This window comes from Lathamus discolor, chromosome 4 (assembly GCF_037157495.1).
Source record: "Lathamus discolor isolate bLatDis1 chromosome 4, bLatDis1.hap1, whole genome shotgun sequence".
NCBI lineage: Eukaryota > Metazoa > Chordata > Aves > Psittaciformes > Psittacidae > Lathamus > Lathamus discolor.
The window spans coordinates 22,372,722-22,395,927 of NC_088887.1; the positions used below are offsets into that span (position 1 = coordinate 22,372,722).

Genomic DNA, 23,206 nt, shown 5'->3' on the forward strand with positions numbered 1-23,206 from the left:
TCAAGGAGCCCTAGACTACAGCCAGCACCTCTTCAGGTGACCACTGCTATTTTGCTCTGCATTTGCTGCTAGCACAAGATCATCACAGCCAGTGTCTAAGCCCTCAGTATTATCACAACGCAAAAGCAATACCGGTATGACACTACACTTGGGATAATTACTACTTATGAAATAAGAGGCTTCTAGAACTTGAAAAACTCTTAAGATATCCCATGGCGTTCTATGAGTGAAAGGAAATCTTGTTCACAGTCTTCTATCCATATTAACACGTTTGACTTTGTTTTTTTTCCTTCCATGTTCCACATACATTTCAACACATGTATGCGGATAGTAGACTTAAACTCTCCTCTTAATTACTGCTGGTTTACAGTAGTCAGTCAAGGAAGTTGCACTGATGAGGGAAGCGGTAAACCTGACACAGGAAGTACTGACACAGCTAATCATTTGCCTATTCCAACTCTGAGAGAGAGGTGGGAGGTGTAACTGACTGAGGTCAATAATAGGAACCCACAAAAAAATACATGTGCATGCCACCGCAATGTGTGCTACACAACAACAGTGCTTCCCTTATCCCTAGTAAAGGTGTGGGACCCCTTGCCCAAGAAACAAAAGGAGATTCTGAGCTTCTACATGACTGCGCAGCTACAGTGTCCCCTTACTGCTTCTGCTGTACAAGCTATTCCCTTGGGATTTTTTCTCTTCTTTGCTGTAGTCTACCCACCACGCAGCTGAGTTGCAGCGAAGTTGTTGCTATTCTTAAGCTGGAAGAAGAGGGGTAATGGAAAGAGGGTCTGGGCTTTTTGGTTCAAAATGAGATCATGCTGAGGGAAAGAAAGAAGGCAGTAGCCTCAACAACTCAAACTGGGCCTCAGATGAATTATCAAGAAGTGTCACGCCTTCCCTCTGCCTTGACCTCCCCGCCACAAAATTACCTTGTTCAGCGCAACATGAACACATGCCAAAAGCCAAGCCCTGTTTATCACATAGGTTACCTTCAGGATCAGGTGAAATTAAAAGAGCTTTGGGAGCTGCTTGGTTCACACTTGTTAACTTCTCTCTGGTACTTGTAAACTTCAGACTTGGCAGAACAAGGGGCAATTGGAACGCAGATCTTACCCAGAAGTGGAAGCACAAGAGCTGAACTATTTCACAACTCTGTTTAAACAAGTTTCTAGTTTAGTTTGCCTGTCTGGCCCACAAGTATAATAATTATACAACTTGCGCTCAAAATTAGGCTGCGAGTGACCTAATAATACCATGATTTATCTTTTCTAAAAAAGAGAAATCACCACCTTTTTTGTTCAAAATCCATCCCTCTATTACTGCTATCTTTAATCTTAATTTCTCTTCAGATAGGCCTAGGCAAACAGATTACTTAATTCTCTGTGCAAGTATATATACAGCATCAGGAAACATTGTGAGACATTGCTGGCTAACATCCTCTGATATGCAAAACCACAACCAAATAGGATGAAATTTTCCTACACTCCAGATTCTTTCCAACCTGTTCCCACAGCTGTTGGATAAAAAGTCTCAAGAAAGTTAAAATGGAGAAGCACTTGAATCATAATAACCATTATCTGACAGATCTCTCTAGAAATCATTTTGTACCAGAAGGAACTGAAATTTCCAACTGACAGCTAAAGATAGCTCCTGCTTTGATGAAAACTTGCAGAAAAACCCCGCCAAAAACCAACCTCATCCAAACCCTCCAATTTTTTATTTCTTTTCACTGGAGATGATTAAAAGCATCTTACCCAGGATTATGCAGCTCAGTATGGGCCCCTAATAAAAGACTTAATGGCAAAATTGCTGTATGACTGAGTGAAACAATGGCTTCTTTATTAATATTTTAGACTCCTGAGGGAAACGCTGTACAGTTGGAATGCCCTCAGTGAAAGGTTCATTGCCATGCTATGCACTTCTGCTGTGTAATGTTTTACAAGCTGCACTGTCCTGTGAATGAGGAGAGTTAGTTCTCAGCTGGTAGAGGCAGCTTGCATAATACCAGACAAGTTAATCGGTAACAAGCAATGCAGGAGACCTTTGTTCCGAGTGTGACATACACAAATTCCACACTAAGCACATTGACGCTTCTAAGAGTTACTCATTGACATGCTCTATTAAATTGCTTGGACTATATGTTGATGCACCAAAAAGATTAACAGAGCTGCATCCTTCTAATGCCTTCGACCCTAAACTGCTGCAGTATAACCTCAATACGAGGCTCAGCTCACTTCTGCTAAGAAAGCATGGGTGGATGATAGGAAGCTCCTTGCAGCCTGCCCACGTGTCAAGACAATGCGGGCAGACAAGGAAGCAGCAAACAGAAAAACGCAAGTTGGCAGCCAGCAGGGAGCTTCTGTAACAGGACTCTCTCCTTACAGAAACGGTTATGGGAAGTATTTGTCGTGTACCCTTGCTGTGAGGCGAGTGCTCCCCTGTCCACTCTGAACAGCTTGCTAAACCACCACCCTCTCCCCAGCCTTCCCTAATAAAGGCAAAGGGAAAGGAGGCACAAGGCACGCTTCTCCTGGCACTACTTGGAATGCCAGACCAAGGACAGCTGGCTTCTAGCAGGTGGAAGAAACGCTGCACCAAAAGCTGGGGAGCAGCACAGACCTTAACACTCATCAGAGCATTTAATTAATACCAAGTTTGAGGAAAATGATGCTGGTTTTCCTTGTCCAGCACTTGCCCAGACAAAAACATCCCCTGAACTGGCCCATCCTGTCACAGCTTATCGTACAACAGCACCTCCCATCTCCCCAAGGCTGGATCCAGCCAGCTGAACTTTCAGTGTCAGAACTGGTGCGAGTCTCCCTCTGTCAGACTGCCACAGCTGATGTGTACAGGTAGATGACGTTGTTTGCTTATTGTGCCTTAGAAGCACTAAGCCAGTCTCACCACTGGTGCAAGGCTGAGCAAGGGGAAGAAGAGCTTCCAGTATCACATCGCACAGCCTGCCAGTCCCCAGCCTTACTCTTAAACACCAGTGAACAGCAAAAATCCAAAGGAGCGATGGGGAAAAGAACATCCATCATGGCAGCCCTCTCAGAAGAGAAAACCCACTCTTTGATAACAGCAAAATCATCTCCCTTCAATAGGTTATTTTTATGTCTACGGATGCTACAAATAGCTCTGAGACAAGGGAGAAGGCCAGCAAATGATACTCGAGGAGGACCTTGCTGCTGCCTGGAGGGAAAGCTGCCCATGACACTGAAAACTGACACATCTCCCTCCACACAGTCCCAGTGCCCAAGGCAGAGCCTGACGGCACCCAGCAGCCATGCAGAGGCACACCCGGCACACATGCTGCACCCTGAGGAGTCAGTGGAAAGAGCACCCATGTGGATGCAAGGCTGGGAAGGCACCTGGCACATCCTGCAGTCCTGTGAAAACTGGCTTTAAGAGCCCACCCCTCTCTGCAGTTCCACACATAGCCTACCAGACATGCAAAAGCATGTGTAAGGACATTCCTGCAGCATTTCATAGAATAGTAAGGGTTTGAAAGGACTTTAAGATCATCTAATTCCAACCCTCCCCCACCACATTACCATCAACTAGAAGAATTAGTCACCTAATAACTGCATTTTCCTTGGCATGAGGGAGAAGGTTATTTCACCCAGAATTCAAATTTTACCCATCTCACAGCAAATCTTTTTCATGCATACCTTGCTGAGGGAAGCATCTTCTCCCTCAATATGTAAAAAACCACACATATACTTGTATGGCTATTAAGCATTTTTTAATTATGCAAAGAAACCCCGTGAGGCTGACTGGTTGTCCAAACACCAAGGCACAGAAACATAAAGCTAGCATGGGTGCCTCAGACACAGCAGGCTGCACCTCAACAGCCTGTCAGGCTATCCCAGATGTGAGCAGTCTGTCATCCCAGCAGCACGCTTTACTACAGTACAAATGCCCTTACAGAATTGCTAGCAAAAAAAGCACACCTTGAACTGCCCAGTGTGAGCCACAATTTACAGGCAGAGCATGCCAAACCTCAGTTATACCGGTTTTGTTGTAACTGCAGAGCTAGGCTACCAGCTTTTTAATGGTTGCAAATAATGTGAATTCCTGCATAATCTGAAAGGTACTCAGCCACTTGAGACCCAGTGAACTGAGGTGTGTGTACAGCACCACCTCCTGTGGAAAATTTTATTCACTGTACTTTCAGTGACCTGAATAAGTGGTGAAGGCAAATTAAAAATTTGCTTTAAGGAGGCACATAAACCGTGAAGTCTGGTAGCCACAGCACCTTGCACCAAGTACTTCCATTAAAACCACTCCAGAAATGACTAATTTCAAGGAAACTTATTTTGTCTAAAGAATGATGATTCATAAGATACAGTGGTTTGCAAGCTTCTATTTCAACAAGATATTTATCAGAAATGTTTCTCAAGTCAAAGACAGCGAGCTGAGAAACAGAATCATCTTTCACCATGTGTACATGAAAGACACAAATGCAAAAGCATCTCTAGTCTATTAAATAGAGCACTCACTTGGCATATATAAAACATGCAGGTTCCAGTCTTTGCTCTACCTGACTCAGAAGGAATGTAAATGCAGGTGAGTAGCATAACTGTTTGCTCCAAATAGTACCTGCTTTATATAAAATAGAAAAAAAAGCCCTGATGAGAGGTACAGCAGTACCTGCTTTGGATGTTGGAAACAAATGCAAACCCGTGCTCTGAATGAATGTCCTACACAGCATCAGTTGATCAGAAAAAATAAGAAACTGCTGGCTTAGCTTTGCCTCATGAAACACCATCACCGCATAAACAGTCCATCGCTATCAGACCCCCTTCTTTACTTCCTCCTTTCCTCTCCTCATTAACATGAGAAACTGATGACAAGGCTGAGAAAACGGACTGTCCTGAGCTATTCATGTCTATCTATTGTCACTTGTGAAAATACACTTTGTAGTGAATTGAAGACATGCAAGTCTATGAAGTTAATAAACAAATGCCTGACCCAGTAAGTCAAATAGCTCATCCAAGAAGCTTCAGGGCAATATTCACCCTCCTCTTGTATCACAAAATTAGGAATAAAAGCAGCAATTAAAGCTTTACAACTGAAAATACATTGATTTTCCCATTGCAGTTTACACCCAACTGCATCTCCCTTCCTCCATTGATCCAAAGTGAGTTATTAATCATGGTGTGCTCTAATCACTGCCTAAAATTAAGTAGTTTGTAGAACGCAAACAGGAGCTAAGGGTCAAACTGGTGGGAGCAAATGCCAGTGTTTGCTTTGGGGGTTTGTTTGTTTGTTCGAGGGTTCTTTAAGACTAGAAGTGAACTTTCCTTTTTCCAAGTGCATGGAAAAGAGGTCTAACAAACAAATATGGAAAAACTGCTGTACTACATTAATTAAACACAGTGTTCCAAAGCTAGGTGTACAAACTGATCCTTATTTAGTTAATTAGTCCTTCCTGGTCCTGAGACAGCATTGTTCTCTGTCCTCTCCCCGAGTACTCCTTGGTCATGATTTTGGGGAGAAAGGTCACTACCTTGCCCTTCCTAGTGACTGTCAACTGAGTATGAGCCACCAAAGTCACCTAGGGTTTGGCTATTAACTTCAGCAAGCATTTGATCTAGCCCTCAATTATCTGTCTCATCTCCTCTAAGAAGTCTCCATTTGTGGGCAATCAGACAGCAATTGCCATTACAAACACTTTTCAAATTTCAGTCTGATCATTAACTATGGGTCATTAAAACTGCAGAGAAGGGTGGAGAAATCTTAAAATAAGCACTATCTGCCACCAAGGATACCTAACTGAGCCCTCAGGAAAGCACTGGTGTGTTCTCTTCTACAAAGTAGCACACCTTTATTGTCCTTCCAATAACACTGTGCATTTAAGGCCCATGGCAGGATAGATCAATCAGATATCTTCCCATCTCTGTTTGATTCTGGAAGTTCAAAAGTCACAAAGTCAATTAACACACAGACAAACCTATTCTGCTTTTTTCCACAGAATGGCAACAGCAGCAGTTTCGCCATCCTGCCTCCAAGGTTCTTTGGGCACTGCTGACCCTGCCTGCAGATGTGCTCACAGAACATGGGCCACAACAGTCCGGACTGTGGCAGAGACCTCTAAGAAGCTGCTTTAGCATTAACAACATAAGTGCTCCACATGCCAGCCAACAGACACAGCTAAGGCTTTCTTTGTAGGAACCCACTGAGCTCAATTCAAGCTCAGAAATACTGGGACTTCCGCTCTGCAGCACTTAGACCTGTACAGAGAGGCTGCACTGGAAATGGGATGGATTTCCATCTCTGGAAAAGGATGGTTCAGCTATCAAACATGGTCAAGGTTGTACAGAAGTTTTGAATCAAAGACAGTAAACAACTTTATTCACGGTGTATCACAGTGGCTCTCCCTGCTTTTGGGCTGTAACAGTTCCTCGAGGCCCACCTCTCTGGTTTACCAAGAGTTTCAGAAAGCTTACTCACAGCATCCTCTCTCCAAGAAAGCTTACTGGGTTTCAGAAGAGTAACTGAGCTATATTCTAGTCTGGAAAAAAAAACCCAACCCAAAACCGAAACACCACTACCATCACCAGGACCACCAAACAAAAAGCCAACCAAGCACGCAAAAAACAAACCAAAACAAAAAAAATCCCCACAAAATGCCGAAACCAACCAACCCACCCCTCAAAAAACCCCACCAATGTATATGCAGTGGGAAGTAGGGGTGGGGGTGAAGTGTTAGAAATCTTGTAATAATTTGTAAGAATGATTCTGCAATTTGCTTTCTAAAATTTGTTGCATTTAGTATTTTATTTTGGAGAAGATAAATATAAATCAGAACATATTCATACAGAATCTCAGAGCCAAACACTTTAATGCCAAAATTTGCAAAGTGGCTTAACCAAGCTCAGATAAAATCAGCATGAGAGTTAGAAATGAAACCTTGGAGTTCCTAGCTCTTGCGCCTGAATTCAGATTGCCAGACTTGCCTTTCATCAGCAAAACATGAGTGCAAGAATTTGCATATAGGCTGGTTTTTGGAGCTATACTGGGTAGTAACTGCAGCAGAGTATTAACACTGTACAAAAAGCAGTGCCACCTGAAGAGAGCAAAGTGGCTGCTAGGGATGAATCAATTTTCTTTGGGGCTTTAAAAAGGATCCTTCACCTTTATAGTATAAATCTACTAAGTCAGATTTCTCTGAAATTTATTCCAGACTCCTCCTCTACTAATCAGTTGTCCTACAATGATACTGTAAAGCTTTTACAGCAACTGCAGCATTACCATCTCAGCAACACCTCCTACCAGAACAGGGACATAATGAACACACCCTAACTTCGTATGGAAATAAGAAAGTTCCACTGTGCTACCACAGGCAAGGTCATTCTCCTCAATGACAAGTGCCCTACCTATCTCTGAATTCACTTGAATTCCTCCAAGGCTGAGAACAATTGCTCTTTTGAAGTCAGTATATTAAAATATTGTTATCCATTGAAGAATGAAAACATTCACTATCATTCACTGAACAGCATACTTCTTAAAAATGTCTGCCTTAGTTTCCTTCTATGGCTATCTTGGATGTCACACAGTCACTCTGCTCTAGCCCAGCACATACAGCGCTGTTACAGTTACTGGGGCTGAGGGAGGGGGAACATCCGGTAACTGCTTGCTGGCAAATGAGACCTCTGTAACTGGTTTTGAGCTCTCCTACAGAAAAGCTTAAGGAGGAAAAAGTCCTTCCCAAGAGTGATCTCTGTGTATAATGTATCACTTCTTTTCCATCAGTTGTGACAGGCCCCGCACTAAGGCAAATCCAGAGGTTTTTGCTTTTTGATTTTGTATTTTGGATTCTGCTTACCTAAGTTTTCAGGCAACTACATTTCTTACAGAACACAGATCTAAAAATACTCCAAGAATTAAAGTGCTAGCAGTAAAAGGTTTCTATAGTTTACATTATAATGCTTATCTGCCAAACAATCAGAATGAAACATTCACTTCTTTATTTACTCATTAAAGAACGTTAGTCAATGTCCTTTACAACTTCTGGAATGTTATAAAAGAAACTACAGATGAAGGGCCACCACATTCTGTGTACACTTATGCCTGGGGGAAAAAAGTATTTTACACACACACCACCACCCACCCCAAAAAAATACAATCAACAAATGACTGCTAAAACGACCAGTCTGCAATGGGAACTCCAAAATGTGTACCCAAAGTAATACTAGATCAAGAACTTAGCTTATGATTCAGCTGTGGGATTTAAAGGACAAACACATATAGTGGAAACCTTAAGCAAAAACTCCAGTCTCAATTTTTATTTTGGAAAAGCAATTCAACTGCTTTGTTCCACCCACCTCAATTATAGTAGCTGTGAACTCAATTTGAACAACAAAATCAATTTAAAACCCCAGCAATATGGACTTATACCTGCTTTGCATCAGCATAACAGACAGATTGTGGACATGTGCTAGAAAGAATTCTGCTAAAGTACTAAAATGCTTTCATTTTTCCCCTGTAGGCTTTGCCTTTTTTTTTCTGCTGCCACTGAAAAGCCATGACAGAGGGAGCTTAGGCATGCCGTGACAAATACTTGTTTGCTTATTTGAATCTAACCCCTTTGGGCATAAACTAGAAGTTATCATCTATCTTCTAATGGCAGCTTGGAAGTGGTTTAAAAAGCTGCAACTTTGTTGATACTGGCTGCCATTCTCAGTGTTGGATTTCAGTAATTTATTCCTTAAACTAGATGCAATTTCCTGGGAAACAGCACTCTAACCCACAGATCGGACTTTATTTCATGAAGGTAGATGGCGATGCAGTTAGCTCTTCCTCTCCCCTCAAAGAAAACACCATTTTGGCAGTGTAAAAGTATCCAAGCTGGGAAAATTCTTGCTGCTCCATCATTCTGCTATCATCAGTCTGACAACACAGGACTCATAAATACATGTAGACAGTAGAACAGAAGCTATGGATGTCCTGGAAAAACATCTGCATTGATGCAGAGATCCATCCAAGATACATTTACACACCGCACCAACACCATTGTACAGACCTTAGTCCTGAGGCATGAATTAAGTGAGTGAGCCCGTTCTGGTTTTCACAGTGAGTATTGCTGTCTTTATAAACTCCCTTAATTTAACATTTTCCCATTTTATTGGACTTTAAAGAAAGAATACAAAACTAAAATCAGACAATAATTAGTAAGTTAATATAAACCACAGGAAATACCAACTTATGTGCATAATTATGACTGTCTACATATAAACCTGGACCCTATCCAGAGAATTTGAACTCCTGGGCCTATAATATTCCAGGCTCACTGTAGAGACAATCCAGATCACGGTGGTTATCCAAGAAAGGGCTAAGAAGTTATCCTCGCTTAAGCCCTGTTAGGTGCTGATATCCAGTCTCAAGGACACATTTGGCCAAGAGAAGACTCTTGACTTTCATCTCATTAAATACTTCCTTGTACTATATTCACTCAAGGAAACTGCATGAGTGATTTTTTTACAGTATCATAATTCATTGAGTTAAATGCCCTTAATAAACTCTTTGCTTTTGTTTCTCGGCTCGTCTCCAATACAGCTACTCCACATATAAAACATGTCCACAGCTTAAAAAAGTGTCAAGTATAGCTTTTCACTTCAAAACTTTCAATGACATAAAAAAACATGTTTGTCTAGCAGGTCTTACCTCCAAAAGTCCATCTTCAGGTAGGTCTGTGCAGTGGACAGCATTCTGAACCTTGTTCTTCCCAAAGAGAGCACGCAGAGTTCCAGGTCTTAGATGACGAGCTATTTCCTATTGAACACAACAAAACCAGAAGACCGTTCTGAACCACGCTGTCACTTTATATTGTGAATGCAATGGAGTCTTACAAAGTAAAACATTACTGTGCTATTAAAATATGTGTAGTATGCTATAAACGAAAACGAAGAGAGAAATTCCAGCTTGCATTACACACATACACAGCTGTTGAAAAAACACGACCAAGACTGTGAAAACTAACTGCTTGAAACTGGCTAATCAAGCCACCGTGGTTGACATGCAGGACCCTTGATATTACAGATACACCTTCCTGTTACTTGTATTAATACAATTAGCTCATGTTAACACTTTGCAGCTCTCAAGAACAGAATGTCTGCCCTTGCGGAGCAGACACAAGTACACCACCTCCCCAACACTGAACTATTTGCTTCAGAACCTGATGTTTGTGAAGCCCAGCTGCTGAATAGACTCTTGGTCTTCTCCTCTGCAGTGATTTTCTGAGACTGTGACTAGTGCCGTCATCCCTCCTGAGGATCAGTCCAGATTCTCTCTACCTCTTTCTCTGTTCTTTGAAGTTGACATTTCAATTTTCTTCTTCATCAACAATACCTTCACCAACAAATATGTCCTTGACTTCTCTGTGTTTCTCTTACTACAGCAGATACCACTCATAACATTCTTCCCCTGCCTCTTTGTGATGGTATATCTGCTATTTTATGCCACAGAGGACTGCCTTCATTGGCTCTCCTGTCCACCACGCTCTTTCTTTCAAGGCAAAATGCAGTTCTGCTGTACTTCTCCACACTATTACCATGTATTATTGTCTTTTAACCCCTTTCCTGTGCCAACTGTGCTATACCTCGTGGGCCTCTCTTCCCAACACCCTGGAGCATTTCTCCAAGCCTACCTCATATACAGTGTGCTTCCTATTAAAATTCAGTGGTGATGGCATTAACCCAATTTTCCCTCCTTAAAACCATTAGGACATTCTTCAGTGAGTGCCTCCTGAGCACTGCTGCCTCTGAGGGGTCAGGCTCACAAGCTCATGCTACAGCTACTGAATTGAAAAAAAAAAAAAAAAAAGCATTTTTCCTTGCCAACAGAACCTACATCAGCCCCCTTCTGAAGAGGCACTGGGTACACTAGGGTGTAATCACTTTGGAAGTGGCCAGCTGGGTTTCACTGTGCCACTCCCAGGTGTTTGTTTTGGTGTCACAGCTGGAGGTTACCATCCTCACAGCTGAGTCACCAGACTGGGTCGTCCAAGCATTTCTTAACTTCCAGTGTCAGATGGGTTCAAAGTGACTTCAGTATTGGCTCTTGGCTCAGCTGGAAAGCTTTGCACAGGTATAGGTGAGAACAACTTGCATAATGCTCACTCTCTTCTGCGATGGCAGTGAATGTTTTAAGCTAGTCCCAAAAGCATTATCTGACAACACCCTTTGCCCGCTTTCCAGCTTCACCCACTTGGATTTTGACAATTGGATTTTCAGGGCAAGATCTTATTTTAGCCTAGCAAGTCCTAGATATTTTCCTGTAATAACAATTAACAGTTATGGTGATTTGTTACCTAGTAACCTAGATCTGTTACCTGTGGTGATCTGCTACCCACCAGGAAGACAATTAAACTGCTTTAATGCTTGAAGTATGTCTAAACCAAAACATGCTGTGAGCAGAAGTTTCAGTTCCCCATTGTTACTGTGTTTATGTCACAGGTTACGCAGGATCTTTGGATATGGATGTCAAGGATATTTGACTAAGATACACTCAATACCAAACAGGACAGTTCAAGAGTTTGACTTTCAAAAAAAAAAAGTCCCCAAGGAGAAAAACCCCCTCCTCTACATGGTCCTCAGAAAGGCTTGTGATAAGAAGGTCTGCTGGAGAAACAGAAGTCACATGCCACTTAACTATAGCTATGTGACACTTTAATCAAGCCTTCCTTGAAACAACTCTTGATTCCTGTAACAACTAGCTGTCAGGAAGCCGGTGATAGCACTCGGCTTCCAATTACTTTAAAGAAAGTTTGGGTGTATCAGAAAAAATGATTGTGACTTTGAAATCTTTGGGAACACTTTAGCAAGAAACAGCTCAGATCTAAAAAGCTAAAACTTGGTATTTCATACTCTGTTTATTTCCCATCCATCACACTCTTTTGTTCAAACTGTTCCATCCTTCAACAAGGCCAAAAATTCTGCTTCTTATGATACTTTCCCAAATGCAGCTATGGCCTTGTGACCTGTAATTTTTCCTAAGCTCTCATTTCTGCTTCACGACTTCTTAACAGAAGACCTCATGCTTTTTCTCTCAGACTCACTCTCTCCCACTAACATTGGCAAAAACTCCTACTGTTGCAGTTCCTTCAATTTTTCAACACGGGTTGCTACACATTCTCTTGCTCTCCTGAAACTCATCAGCCATCTTGCACAAAAAGGGACTCATTCTGTTCTGCCTAGGATTGCATTAGATCAGAAGTACACAAAGGTAGGTTCTCCAGCACTTCACACTGTTAGCACCTGCTTAGTAAGAATCTAAAGAAGTCTTTCTTGTCCTTAGCTAACAAACTGGACAAGAGGTAAAGCAGTCTCTACTTATATTTACACAGCCAAACAAAGGACAATAATTGCCAATTCCAAATTTTTACTATTTTTACTATATTACAGTATTTACTATACTGTTTTCTTACTACGCTAATGAGGAACCCTCAGGGAACAAGGCCTCTGTAAATGATGGAGATACAAAGAGCTGTATGGATCAGACACAGCTGTCCTTGTGTATGTACAGGGTTTCATCTGCAAAAACAGGGAGATGCAAAACCTCTTTTTCCTAAGCTTTCCACTAAGTTTATTTTCTGGAGTATGTGCTTTGTGCATCAGTTTTCAAAAACTTTTTTGAAAGGAGTTGAGAGTGGGATGATGCAGGAGTTAAGAGCAGCTATGGCTCGTTATCATATGCATGAGAGGAAGGTAACGTGCACTGGAACTTCATGTGCAGGTATAAATGGAGGTGCCACGAACATGCACCTCACAAAGGATACACTGTCTGCAGCAAAACAAATCAGTGTTGCTGTACCAAAAGGCTTCATATCCACTTTGGTCTTTTTCAGCAGGCTATTTGGTCACGCCCTACAGGCTGGGCTTTGATCTTCACCTAGCCCTTTGAAGATTGCCCTACACAAGTTACAGATATATTTCATTTATCTGTCACTCTATAACTGTGCCCAGTGCAACACTGCCTGTATGAAGTACTTAGCACATTCTAAAATCTTTCTATTTCTATATGTGAACGGAAACAAATGTCACCAGTGCCAGCAATATGTCAAAAAGAGACTGAAATATCATAAACATACTCATGAGCAAAGCTCATTAACTGCTTTTCCTTCAAACGTCTGTCTTTTCCTGGGTTGGATGGGAAGTTATACAGTAACATGTATTCCAGCCAAAATTTCAGATTTAAAGAAAATGTCAAGAAAATGTATCTTCCATGAATATTTAATTAGGTATCTAAAAAGGCCAAAAGGCCTCACTGCCTTTAAACATTTCAGCCTGCTTTGTTGTTTAAATGGCATTTAAGGAAAAGCCAAAGAGGTGCGCACTGACTGTGTAGCAGCCATTTCCTCCCTCATCACTGGGAAACAGCACAAACTCTGAATGCACCAAAATTACACAAAGGAACTTTTACAGCCTAAAATTCTGTTCTACTTGAACATGAACTAGAACAAGGGAACCTTGAAAATTAATTACTGTTCCTCGAGTGAATTAGAATAAAAATAAGAGTTTGTGATCAAACTCTCTCCTACCCATGGTGTGCTCCCAAGGCAGGTTCGCTCTTTCACATTTACTTTCAGGCCAGCATCATTCATGGGCTGCAATAAACTGCACAGCCCTCTCAAAGCCCCCAGTAAAACACCTTGTTTTCTTTCTCTATCCAAGTCCTGTGTGTCTACTCCTTGCTCATCTAATATTCTTCATTTATCACCTTTTCTGAAGGCTCTATGTTGAGTTGGTCTCCCCACCTCAGCTTTCCCCACCCTGCACTCATGAAGCTTTTTGTTCTGCATTTCTCCATGCTCCACTGCTGTCATGAAACAGATGATTCCTCTTTTCCCTTGAGGGTGCCAACTGATCCAGAAACCAGTAGCCAGCCTCAGCCAAACAAGCAAGTGCCTTTCTCCTTTTAAAGACAGCTACACCCTTGTCAAGAGAACAGAACACACATTAACTGTGAACAAACAAAAGAATGTAAATTCCACCACTCACTGTGGAATTTGTCTATCTGAACGTCAGCCATCAGAAAGCTGACTGCCTCAACCAAGTCCAATGCGTGGAGGCTGATAAGCCGTTTCAGCTAAAAAAAAAAAAAAAAATTAGACTCCTGCAATACAACAGCTATGTAAGGTAGGTAGGATGAGTGCCTCTCTCTTCTATTCCCATCATCACAGCTCTTCAGTTGGCTTTTACTTTTAGGGGATTTTAGCACCACTCATATCACACACTGCTGGTTGCAGCAGGGAGATGTACAAAATACTCATTCCTACATAAGCCATCAGTAAGAGGTAAAATGATAAAAGCAACACATTCTCTGTCATGCAGCATACCATACTAGATAAGCATCTCCTGTAATGCTAATTCAAACTAAGAAACACCTTCACATTATTGTGACTGTGGGAACAACTTCAGTTGACCAGTCTGATATATCCTTCACACAGGTTCCCATCCAAAGACAAAGGCTTAACTGTCAAAATGAAATCTGTGGTCACAGATGATCTTGCGCACGATACCACAAGGGCTGGCTTGCTTCCCCTTGACTGACATGTTTTCTCTGCAGTTCATACTCCTTCCAGACTCTAGCCAATGGATTCTGATGTGTGCCCTTCCCTACCAGTTACTTCAGCTTTGACTTGGTTATGTTCCCCAGTTTCATGCAATAAGCCACCGTGCACTCAGCATCAGATGCTGCACAGCACAATTTCCTACTCCTGCATCAAATCAAGGTCCATTTAATCATACCTATATGTGGTGTTAAGCTTTCTGTCTATATTACACAGAGAAAAATCTACATAAGGTGCTGCTGTTACCACTGTAAACTCTTGGTCACTGTTAAAGAGAATGCAATAGGTTTCCTTTTGCAAACCAATGCAGAATAGAAGTCCGCTGTTGACAGTGACACATTTTATCTTTTCTTTGTGTTCCAGGTGAGCTGCACCAACATCCTGTACAAATACAGAATCAGTATCAACAGCCTTACGCACACTTCCAAGGGAGTCAGTGCTATCAGAAAGTCTTTCGTACTTCCCACATATCACAAAAAAAATAATCAAACTAAAACAACCTCCTCCAAACATACACACGCACTAAACACCCCTCATCTTTTAATCTTTATCACAAAACAAACTGATACATGGGTTCTCAAGAATCTAGAAAGATTGCATTGAAAGTCTTTGTAATATTTAGCTTAATCTTCTGTCCCCTGAACACTGTGCATTTGACCTAGACATTCAGGTTGTCTTCTCCTGACTGATGGTGAAATATTTATGCCTCCAATCATTTAATGGCTGTCCTGACAAGTTTCTCATATCTTTATCTAAGTCAAGTCTGTGAGCATATAGTTATGTACTTGAAACAGTGTGGCTGTAAAGGTTTGTTCAGCAAATTAACTCAACCTGATACAGGCAACAGCAGCCAAACCTTTAATTGTAAGGCTCTGAACAGTGCAGCCCAGGATCACCTCTTTCTAATCAAAAAGTTCTGCAGCAGTAGCAGCAAGGAACCAAACCACAGTTTATTTTATTACAAAAGCCTACTCTGGTCTGAGTTAAAAAAGAATAAAACTGGAGAAAAAAATAATCCACCTTCCTTTCTGTTTATTTTAAAGCCAGCTTACCTTTGAACTACTGCTTTGAAGGCCTGTGTCTCTTGGAAGTTCTGGTAAGGGACCTAAAATTATCTTCCATACTCCAGTGTTGGCAGTTTTCCGGAAGCTGGCAGGTCTGTAGAAGTTGTTACACTGTCTCCTTCTCACGCTCTGCCCCTGAGGCACTTAGGTTCTCTCTGATTCACTCCCACACTTTCCCTACCACTCCTCCTCTCTGGCAGCCCAAAGGTGCTGCACCAACTCTCTGCAGATTCTCTGCTGTGGGCAGCAAACGTGGCACATTTGCCAGCCTGAGATAGCGTTTTCACCAGTCTTGGTGCTTCTGGTTTATGCTTACGCAATTCTAATGAAAACTGCCCTGCTCTGAAACTTATTTACCATCATATTTGTGTGCCTATCTGCCGTTGCCAATGGGCTGAATTGAGATAAGAGCAAGCAGCCACACTTCTGAGTGAAGTGTAAACTAGATTGGATGGTGAAGCCTTGAGGATAACTTACATACCAAATGTGAGTTGGTTGCAAAACAGGAATGAAGATAAAATAGCTAGCTATCTTGTTGTATTATCTGGGTGCAATAAGGGATATTTACATTACTTGACAAGTTGGAAAAGGGAAGCATTCAACAACTGAAAAGCAATTAATTCCGTAAGACATCAGAAAGCACAGTGTAACTAAACTTTATTATTAGCTGCTTTACTTTAAGCTTTAAAGGTGAAATACTGGTCCTATTGATGCTTTTCCAGCACCTTCAAGGCATTTAGAATTTCATCCATTTACTAATTCACCTGTGAAACAAGGATAAAAAAATACTAGCCTGCAAGGGGTATTTTGGGATTTCATTAATTCATGTTAGCAAAATATCTGGAGAGCATTCAGTGAAAGTCACTACGAAGTTGCAAGACATTATTTTTAGTCCGCAAATACCATGGCTGAGTTTTTCCTGGTAAGAACAATTAGAAATTATCTTTTCCTCTGAAGTTTTTGAGATCAAATTTTGCATTTGCTTAAGCAGTCCAGAAACCTGAGTGATGCTCTGTGTGAAGCAGAAAAAAACTGCTTTAAAATTCTAGAGACACCCCTAGTTGAACCAACTTTGGACCATCCGCTTCAACAGAAGACACAGATGGACTGAAAAACAAAACTCACAAGTCTGCTGCAAACCCCAGAAATCCTTCTCACTTGGGGATCAGCATGGGAGAGCATACTCTGTGCCCTCAAGCCTCCCCAATCTAACAGCCAGCTTGTCCTTGAAGGCAGCACTGCTGCCATCTCTTCCCACACAGTTGTGAGCAGCCGTGCTGTGATGGAAGGAATCACTCATAATTTGTGTTACAACTGTTTCTTAAAAGCCCCTGCTGTGTTCAGGACTAGCTGTACTAGTCAGTGATCCTCTACATACTAATAGATGGTTCCTGGTCTGTAAAACTTAAATGAAGAGATATAAAGAACAGAAAATAGGAGCAGAATGGACCCCATTTTTTTGGAGTGAGAAACCAAGGCAGGGAGACAGTGCTTTCCCAGGGGCACAAAAAACCACAGCTCACAACAGTCACAAGTGCAGCATCTAACTATTAGCTCAGATGTCTTGAACTCAAAACCAGTTCCTTCACTATTCTCTCTCCCTGATTTAATGCTGCTTTAATTCCTGTGTAGCAAGCACTCTGATGATAAGCCACAGTCTGCAAAATTCGGGCCATGCCAGGGTGACCCATGGGAACTTGAAGAACAACTGCTGCTCACCCATCTTCCACCACAACTTTGTTCTAGTCCTTTGATCTGGGAAGCCAAGGGATGCAGACAAAAGGTGAACGTCTTAGGAAGAGTCCCATGTGCACATCGGATGCAGTCTATCATGCTGTAAGCGAAAGAAGCTGCTAAAAATTCTGCTCAGGTGGCCCTGCAGTAGAACAGAGAATGTCGCCTAAACCAAACAGACCAGCAAGCAGCACCCCTAGTTATTCAGCAGGTTTTCAGCATTTGAATTAACCATTTTATATCCAGTTTTTAAAATGCCTTTGTTTAGTTAATAGTGTCCACAGACAATGAGACCAGTGGTACAAAACGAAAACTATTACTGCAGCTGCTCTCATGGCTTTCAGAAATTGCAGAGGAGGATTTAAAATAAGAACAACAATAATAATAGTAGCAGCCATCATCATCAGAAATGCAAAACCACACTACTGACTTCTTTCTGTTACGGAAGGGAAGGCTTAGGCCACAGCGTCTGTTTTCACCCACTCTGAAGCCTTTAATAAGTAGCTCAAGCAGAAAATAACTGCAGATATGCTCTGACCACAGCATGTATTTCTTGTATTACTACAATGACATCCAAAGCACCTAGGTAATTTCAGTCCACACACCCCCTGTTGCAATGTACAGTATAAGGATATCAGCTATACCACCTAGAAAGCCAATCGATCCCTCTCAGGGGAAACCCACTCAAGAAACTGATAGATCTCTTTCCAGCAGTGATCAGATTCACTCAGATCAATCTCTTTCATGTACCAATTTATCATCAAGAGTACATAATAAACACTTTGAGCTGCAGCTCCTTTTCTGTTCGGTTATTATTAGCTCTGCCACCAAGTTATTAACCAAGCAGAGCCTGAATAAGCAGTCCTCTATGATAAGAAAAAAAAAAAAAAAAGACAAAAAGTCATGCACATCCAGTAACTGATTATTCATAAGCTGTTGACTGAAAGACATGAACCTTTTTGGGACAGCTGCAGCCAACTTCATGATACTCAAGATGACAAAATCATCATGGCTATATGGAAAAGTGCTCTACTGTCCTTTTTCTACATGCTTATACTTTTATTGCACATTTTCAACAAGCACCTTTGTGTGCTGACTCTTGCTAACTGCCCTCTACAGTGCTCTAGAAAAAGCCCTTGCGGCCTGTTCTACCAAATTCTACCTTGATTTACTATTTTATTATTATTTATTCATATTATTTCATAACTTGAAGTATATGTAACAGTACTACAAAACTACTATGTTCCAAAAGAAGTCAAGAAGAATTCAAGTAAAGGACAAGGCTCAAACACACAAGATCACTGTGACCAGGATGCCAAGTAACTGGAAAAGGAGAAAACAGTTGTTTAGTGCAGTAACAGCAGCATTTTCTTTCCCAGACAGTGACCTCAGCACTTCCCATATCTTCCAGAAACACTGCTCCCTTTTTCCAAGGAAGGACTGAGGCTATAGAGAACTTGTTTTTTGCCTCAATATTCCTTTTCAGGGATTAATTTTCTAGATTCAAAAACATTGCTGTCCAATATAAGCAAGTGATTTGCTGCCTGCTGTAACCAAACAGAACACAGGGGAAGCAAAGAAAACAATCATGTAAACTGAAATCAACCCTGAAGCATCATGTGCTTGAAAAGGCTCTTCCCTATGCTCTCAGAAAGGCTCCCCCCTTGTGCCTTTACGGACTGTATTAATTACTTAAATCTCAGAAACCACAGCAGCTACAGCAGAAACAGAACAGTCCAAAGGCAGAAGGAGGGAGAAAAAAAAAAAAAGTCAAAATCAAAAGAAAGGGAATCACCAAGGATGGCAGACCTCCTCTGACCACAGGAGGAGACTACAGCCTAGGACCAGGCCTGTGTTTTACTGACAAAGGCTGTGTTTTCACAAGGGGAAGAAAACTTTTAAGAAGTATTAAAACCCCCCCACAGGCAGGGTAAATTGCATTTTAATCCAGTGTAGGTGGGAGAAACAAGCACTAGACAGAACCCTGTGGATTACCTTTGATCAGCCTACCACTGTAAAATTACATTGTGAGTTTGTCCATACCAGGCTGGTATCACACAATCAGCTGGTATGTTAGAAAAATACCTCTTTTTCTACAGTAGTGCCAAATAAAACTTTTCTCCTTAATCTATCTAAGATACGTAAACAGAGTTACAATAAAGATATGGTATTTTGAAACATATTGAATGTATGAAAGTATGATCCATCTGTATGAGATACTAAATCTGTAACACTACTCTCTAAAACATAGCAGCTATTCAAAACTTGGAGAACGTAACAAGGAAAACGCAATACAAACATGATACAGAAGCATTCATTTTGCAAAGCAAGACCTGCAAATGGACAGTTATAACCAAAACCCCACACAGTCCGAAAAACCACCCCCTTCAAGGCTGAATAGATAAATTCATCTAACTCACAGCATCTATAAGAATCTTGTGTTCATTATAAATGCTTAAAATAACACTTTTTAATAACACCCACCTACTACTTTGGGATGCACTCAGTCTGAGTGTGAAGGGAGCCTTTATGATCCCTGAGCCAGTCTACCCAGCTTCTTTCACACCTACTTATAGACACAATTAGACTTTGTGATTTCAGATTAGGTTAAATGTCTTTACGTGTCTGCGGAACTGAATGGCGCTTGACCAAGAAATCAAGTTTTCTTAAAAAGTAAATATTCTAAGTATGGCTTAAACCCTTACAAAAGAGGCTAGCCCTGTGGTGCTCTGCAAGGAAAGGCCTAAAAACCTAGCTCCAGGATATCCTGGCATGTTACCCATTCTAGGGAGTAGCAAGGAGGTCTCTATGGCAGCACAGCAAGTCAAGGAAAACCCGTAACCAGTGCTGCTAAAGCCCTGTAGCACATCCCTGCTTTCGTTCAGCCTCTCCCTCCACACACGTTCAGGGCCCAGAGAGCTGGGGCTTTTCAGCCTGGAGAATAGAAGACTCTGGGGAGATTTTATTGTGGTCATTCAGGGCCACTTAAAAGGGATCTATAAGAAAGATGGAGAGAGACTTTTTAGCAGGGCCTGTTGCAACAGGACGAGGGTTGATGGTTTTAAACTAAAAGAGGGGAGATTCAGGCCGGACAAAATTCTTTACAGTGAGAGTGGTGAAATACTGGCATAGGCTGCCAAGAGAGGTGGTGGGTGCACCATCCCGGGTGCTAGGCTGGATGTGGTTCCGGGCAACCTGATCTAGTTGGAGATGTCTCTGCTCATTACAGGGGGGTTGGACTAGATGACCTTCGAAGGTTCTTTCCAACCCAAGCTACTCTATGATTCTATGATTCTCCTCTTGCTAAAACAGGGAAAGTTACTCCAGCCTGGAACCACGCACAAGGAGCCCAGAAAGAACCAGTTCAAAGTCACAGACAGCCCAACATTAGGGAAAGACAGGACTGCAGATTGGAATCCTGAGGCTTCTGAAATTGATGATACTTTCCAGGAGGGCATACAGAATCTTTGACAAAATGCAGATAACTTTCTGAAAATGTCCAGAAATTGCAGTTAAGAAGGTGCCAGGTCATCAGGGGATGTCATAGTGACAGGTAGCAGAAGGAACTACAAAAAAACCCTACATAAGACTAGAAGGGCTTTGGTAGTCAGCTGAGGAAAAAAAAACATTAAGCAACTGCAAACAAGATGCATATGTGCTCCAGTTTCAGTCCTCTCCCAGAGGTCCCCAGCTCTTTGTCTGCAGAGGTTGAAAGCAGCAGACTCCTCCAGTGCCATGCCTCTGTGGTGGCAGTGGGCTTGATAGCAGACAATGCAGTATCTTTTATTATCTACTTTACCAAATGACATCTCATCAAGGATTGATTTAGGCAGAAAAAGTAGCACTGTTGGCATGTTCAAGCCAGGTAGCTCTGGAGCCTCAGACATGGAGTGGCAGATACAAACGGGTTTTTTTCAAACTGTAACCTTGCCAACACGCCTCAACCACATTGGATTTAAAGCAGAGATTGGTCTTGAGGGCTTTGTCAGCATTTAGTCTCCTGATGGAGACTGCCAGTCATTACCAGTAACAGCAATTTTCAACATACATGCAGCTACCTATCAAGAACCAAAGTAAACCTACAAACTCCAGCTCAACATGATGCTGAACAGCCAGCATATGACAGCAACCTTCCAGCAATAACAAGCCACATTTAAAGCAAAACACTTGCAAGCAAAAGGCTCCTCCACCACTACTACTCTGATTTTTGTTCTAATCTCTGCACAAAGACATAGTTCAGTGAGGCTGAAGTCCCTCTTCCTATCAAAGGATTTCCTGTCACCTCCAAAGGGTGGCTTTGAGAAGACAGTATGCAAGAACAAGAGCTCAAAGCAGGTCACCTCAAAATTATAACCAGATCATGCATGCATGCCACAACAAAAGCACATACACACGATTAAAGCAAAAGGGGCAGCAGAGGGAGGGTATCAGGGGCTGGCAGAACACTGCAATCCCCATTCAGAAGCAAAAGAAACACATAATGAGAACTTACTATGAATATACTGAGCTCATGCCTGTAAAAATTTATTATTGGATTCTTGACTTTCAGGTGCCCTGGGGCAAGGCATAGCTTTGGCAGGAAGAATAAATATGACACTTCTGTATCATTCTTGTTTCTGGTGCAGCCACTGCAGACTCCATCCATTCCATACTGGGAAAAACAACTCACTGCCACAGGTGTGGTGTCTGATATACACATAAACACAGGCTTGCCTCTGCCTATAACTGGGCTTTACGAACCAGCAGTGTCAGGTCTGCAAAAGGGGGCTGCACAAGAGGGAATAATCTCCCTCCAGTCAAAAAATACCATATCCCTCAACTAAGAGGCCTTAGCACTGTCTAGAACACATTTTCATTAGACCTGCAGAGGCTGATGTGGAAATTAAAAACTGAAAGGACAGAGTCAGATGACTGACCCTAAATAACATTTAAGCAATTCAATCATGTCTCCCACTACAGGCTTAGACAGCAGGATATTGTAACTGGTATTGATCGATATGTTTGCTACTCTAGCTGATAATGCTCTGGCACTGAATGAAAGTTTTTATTATCATTACATGACTCAGGCTATCTAAGCAACTAATCAGTCATATGAAAATCTTCTTCATCAAAGAATTAGATTAATAAACTTTATTTCTCTTGAAATACATTATGTACTTCACTGTCAACACTCTTAGCAAAGCTCAGTAGGCTACAGGAAGAATTCATATTGAAACAGCTATGAAGGTATCACCAGAAAATGAATACTTGGGAGCTCAAAAATAGTGTTTATAATTCTTTGTATCTCCCTCTGAACTACTTTTTATATGATGTAATATGAAAATGTTGTGCTGCTAATGTAGTTCTAGGAATAAACAGGAACATTTTTTGTCTCACATGTAGATATTTTACAGTGCTAATGTAGTTCTAGGAATGAACAGGAACATTTTCTGTCTCACATGTAGATATTTTTCAGTGCTAAAGATTCACAGGAGGTCCACACAAACAAAAATCTTACAGCAACAAAGCTTTTGGCTTATACTGTTTCCCTATTTAACTGATGAGATAACTGAGGCAGAAACGTATTGAACTTTTTGTCCAAGGTCACACAGTGAGGTCAGGAATGGAGCTAAAGCAGACTCCAGCTCTTCCAGTTCACCATTTTGTTTTAAACCAACTAATCTCCCTTTTAGATCTTTGGCATTGATGAAAAAGCACAAGAGACTGTTAATACATTGTTACCTTAAAACTGCAAATCCCCCATGTAAAAGGAATGCAGGTTAGGATATAAAGCAAGTATATGAAAATCGCTTTTCAGCCTACTGGATGTGGAAATATTGCAGCATGTCCA

At 41.6% G+C, this 23,206-nt stretch overlaps 1 protein-coding gene across 4 annotated transcripts in view; it reads right to left on the bottom strand.

The window, feature by feature from the left end:
* NME7 (NME/NM23 family member 7) overlaps window positions 1–23,206 on the bottom strand; it is a 93,141-nt gene that overhangs the window by 7,237 nt on the left and 62,698 nt on the right. For 3 of the 4 annotated variants that reach the window (XM_065676651.1, XM_065676652.1, XM_065676653.1), the window contains one exon: window positions 9,673–9,780. In XM_065676651.1, coding sequence (XP_065532723.1) covers window positions 9,673–9,780 — 108 coding nt within the window. Of the gene's footprint in view, window positions 1–9,672; window positions 9,781–23,206 lie in introns of those variants that run through there. The other variant, XR_010612170.1, reaches the window with a different exon arrangement.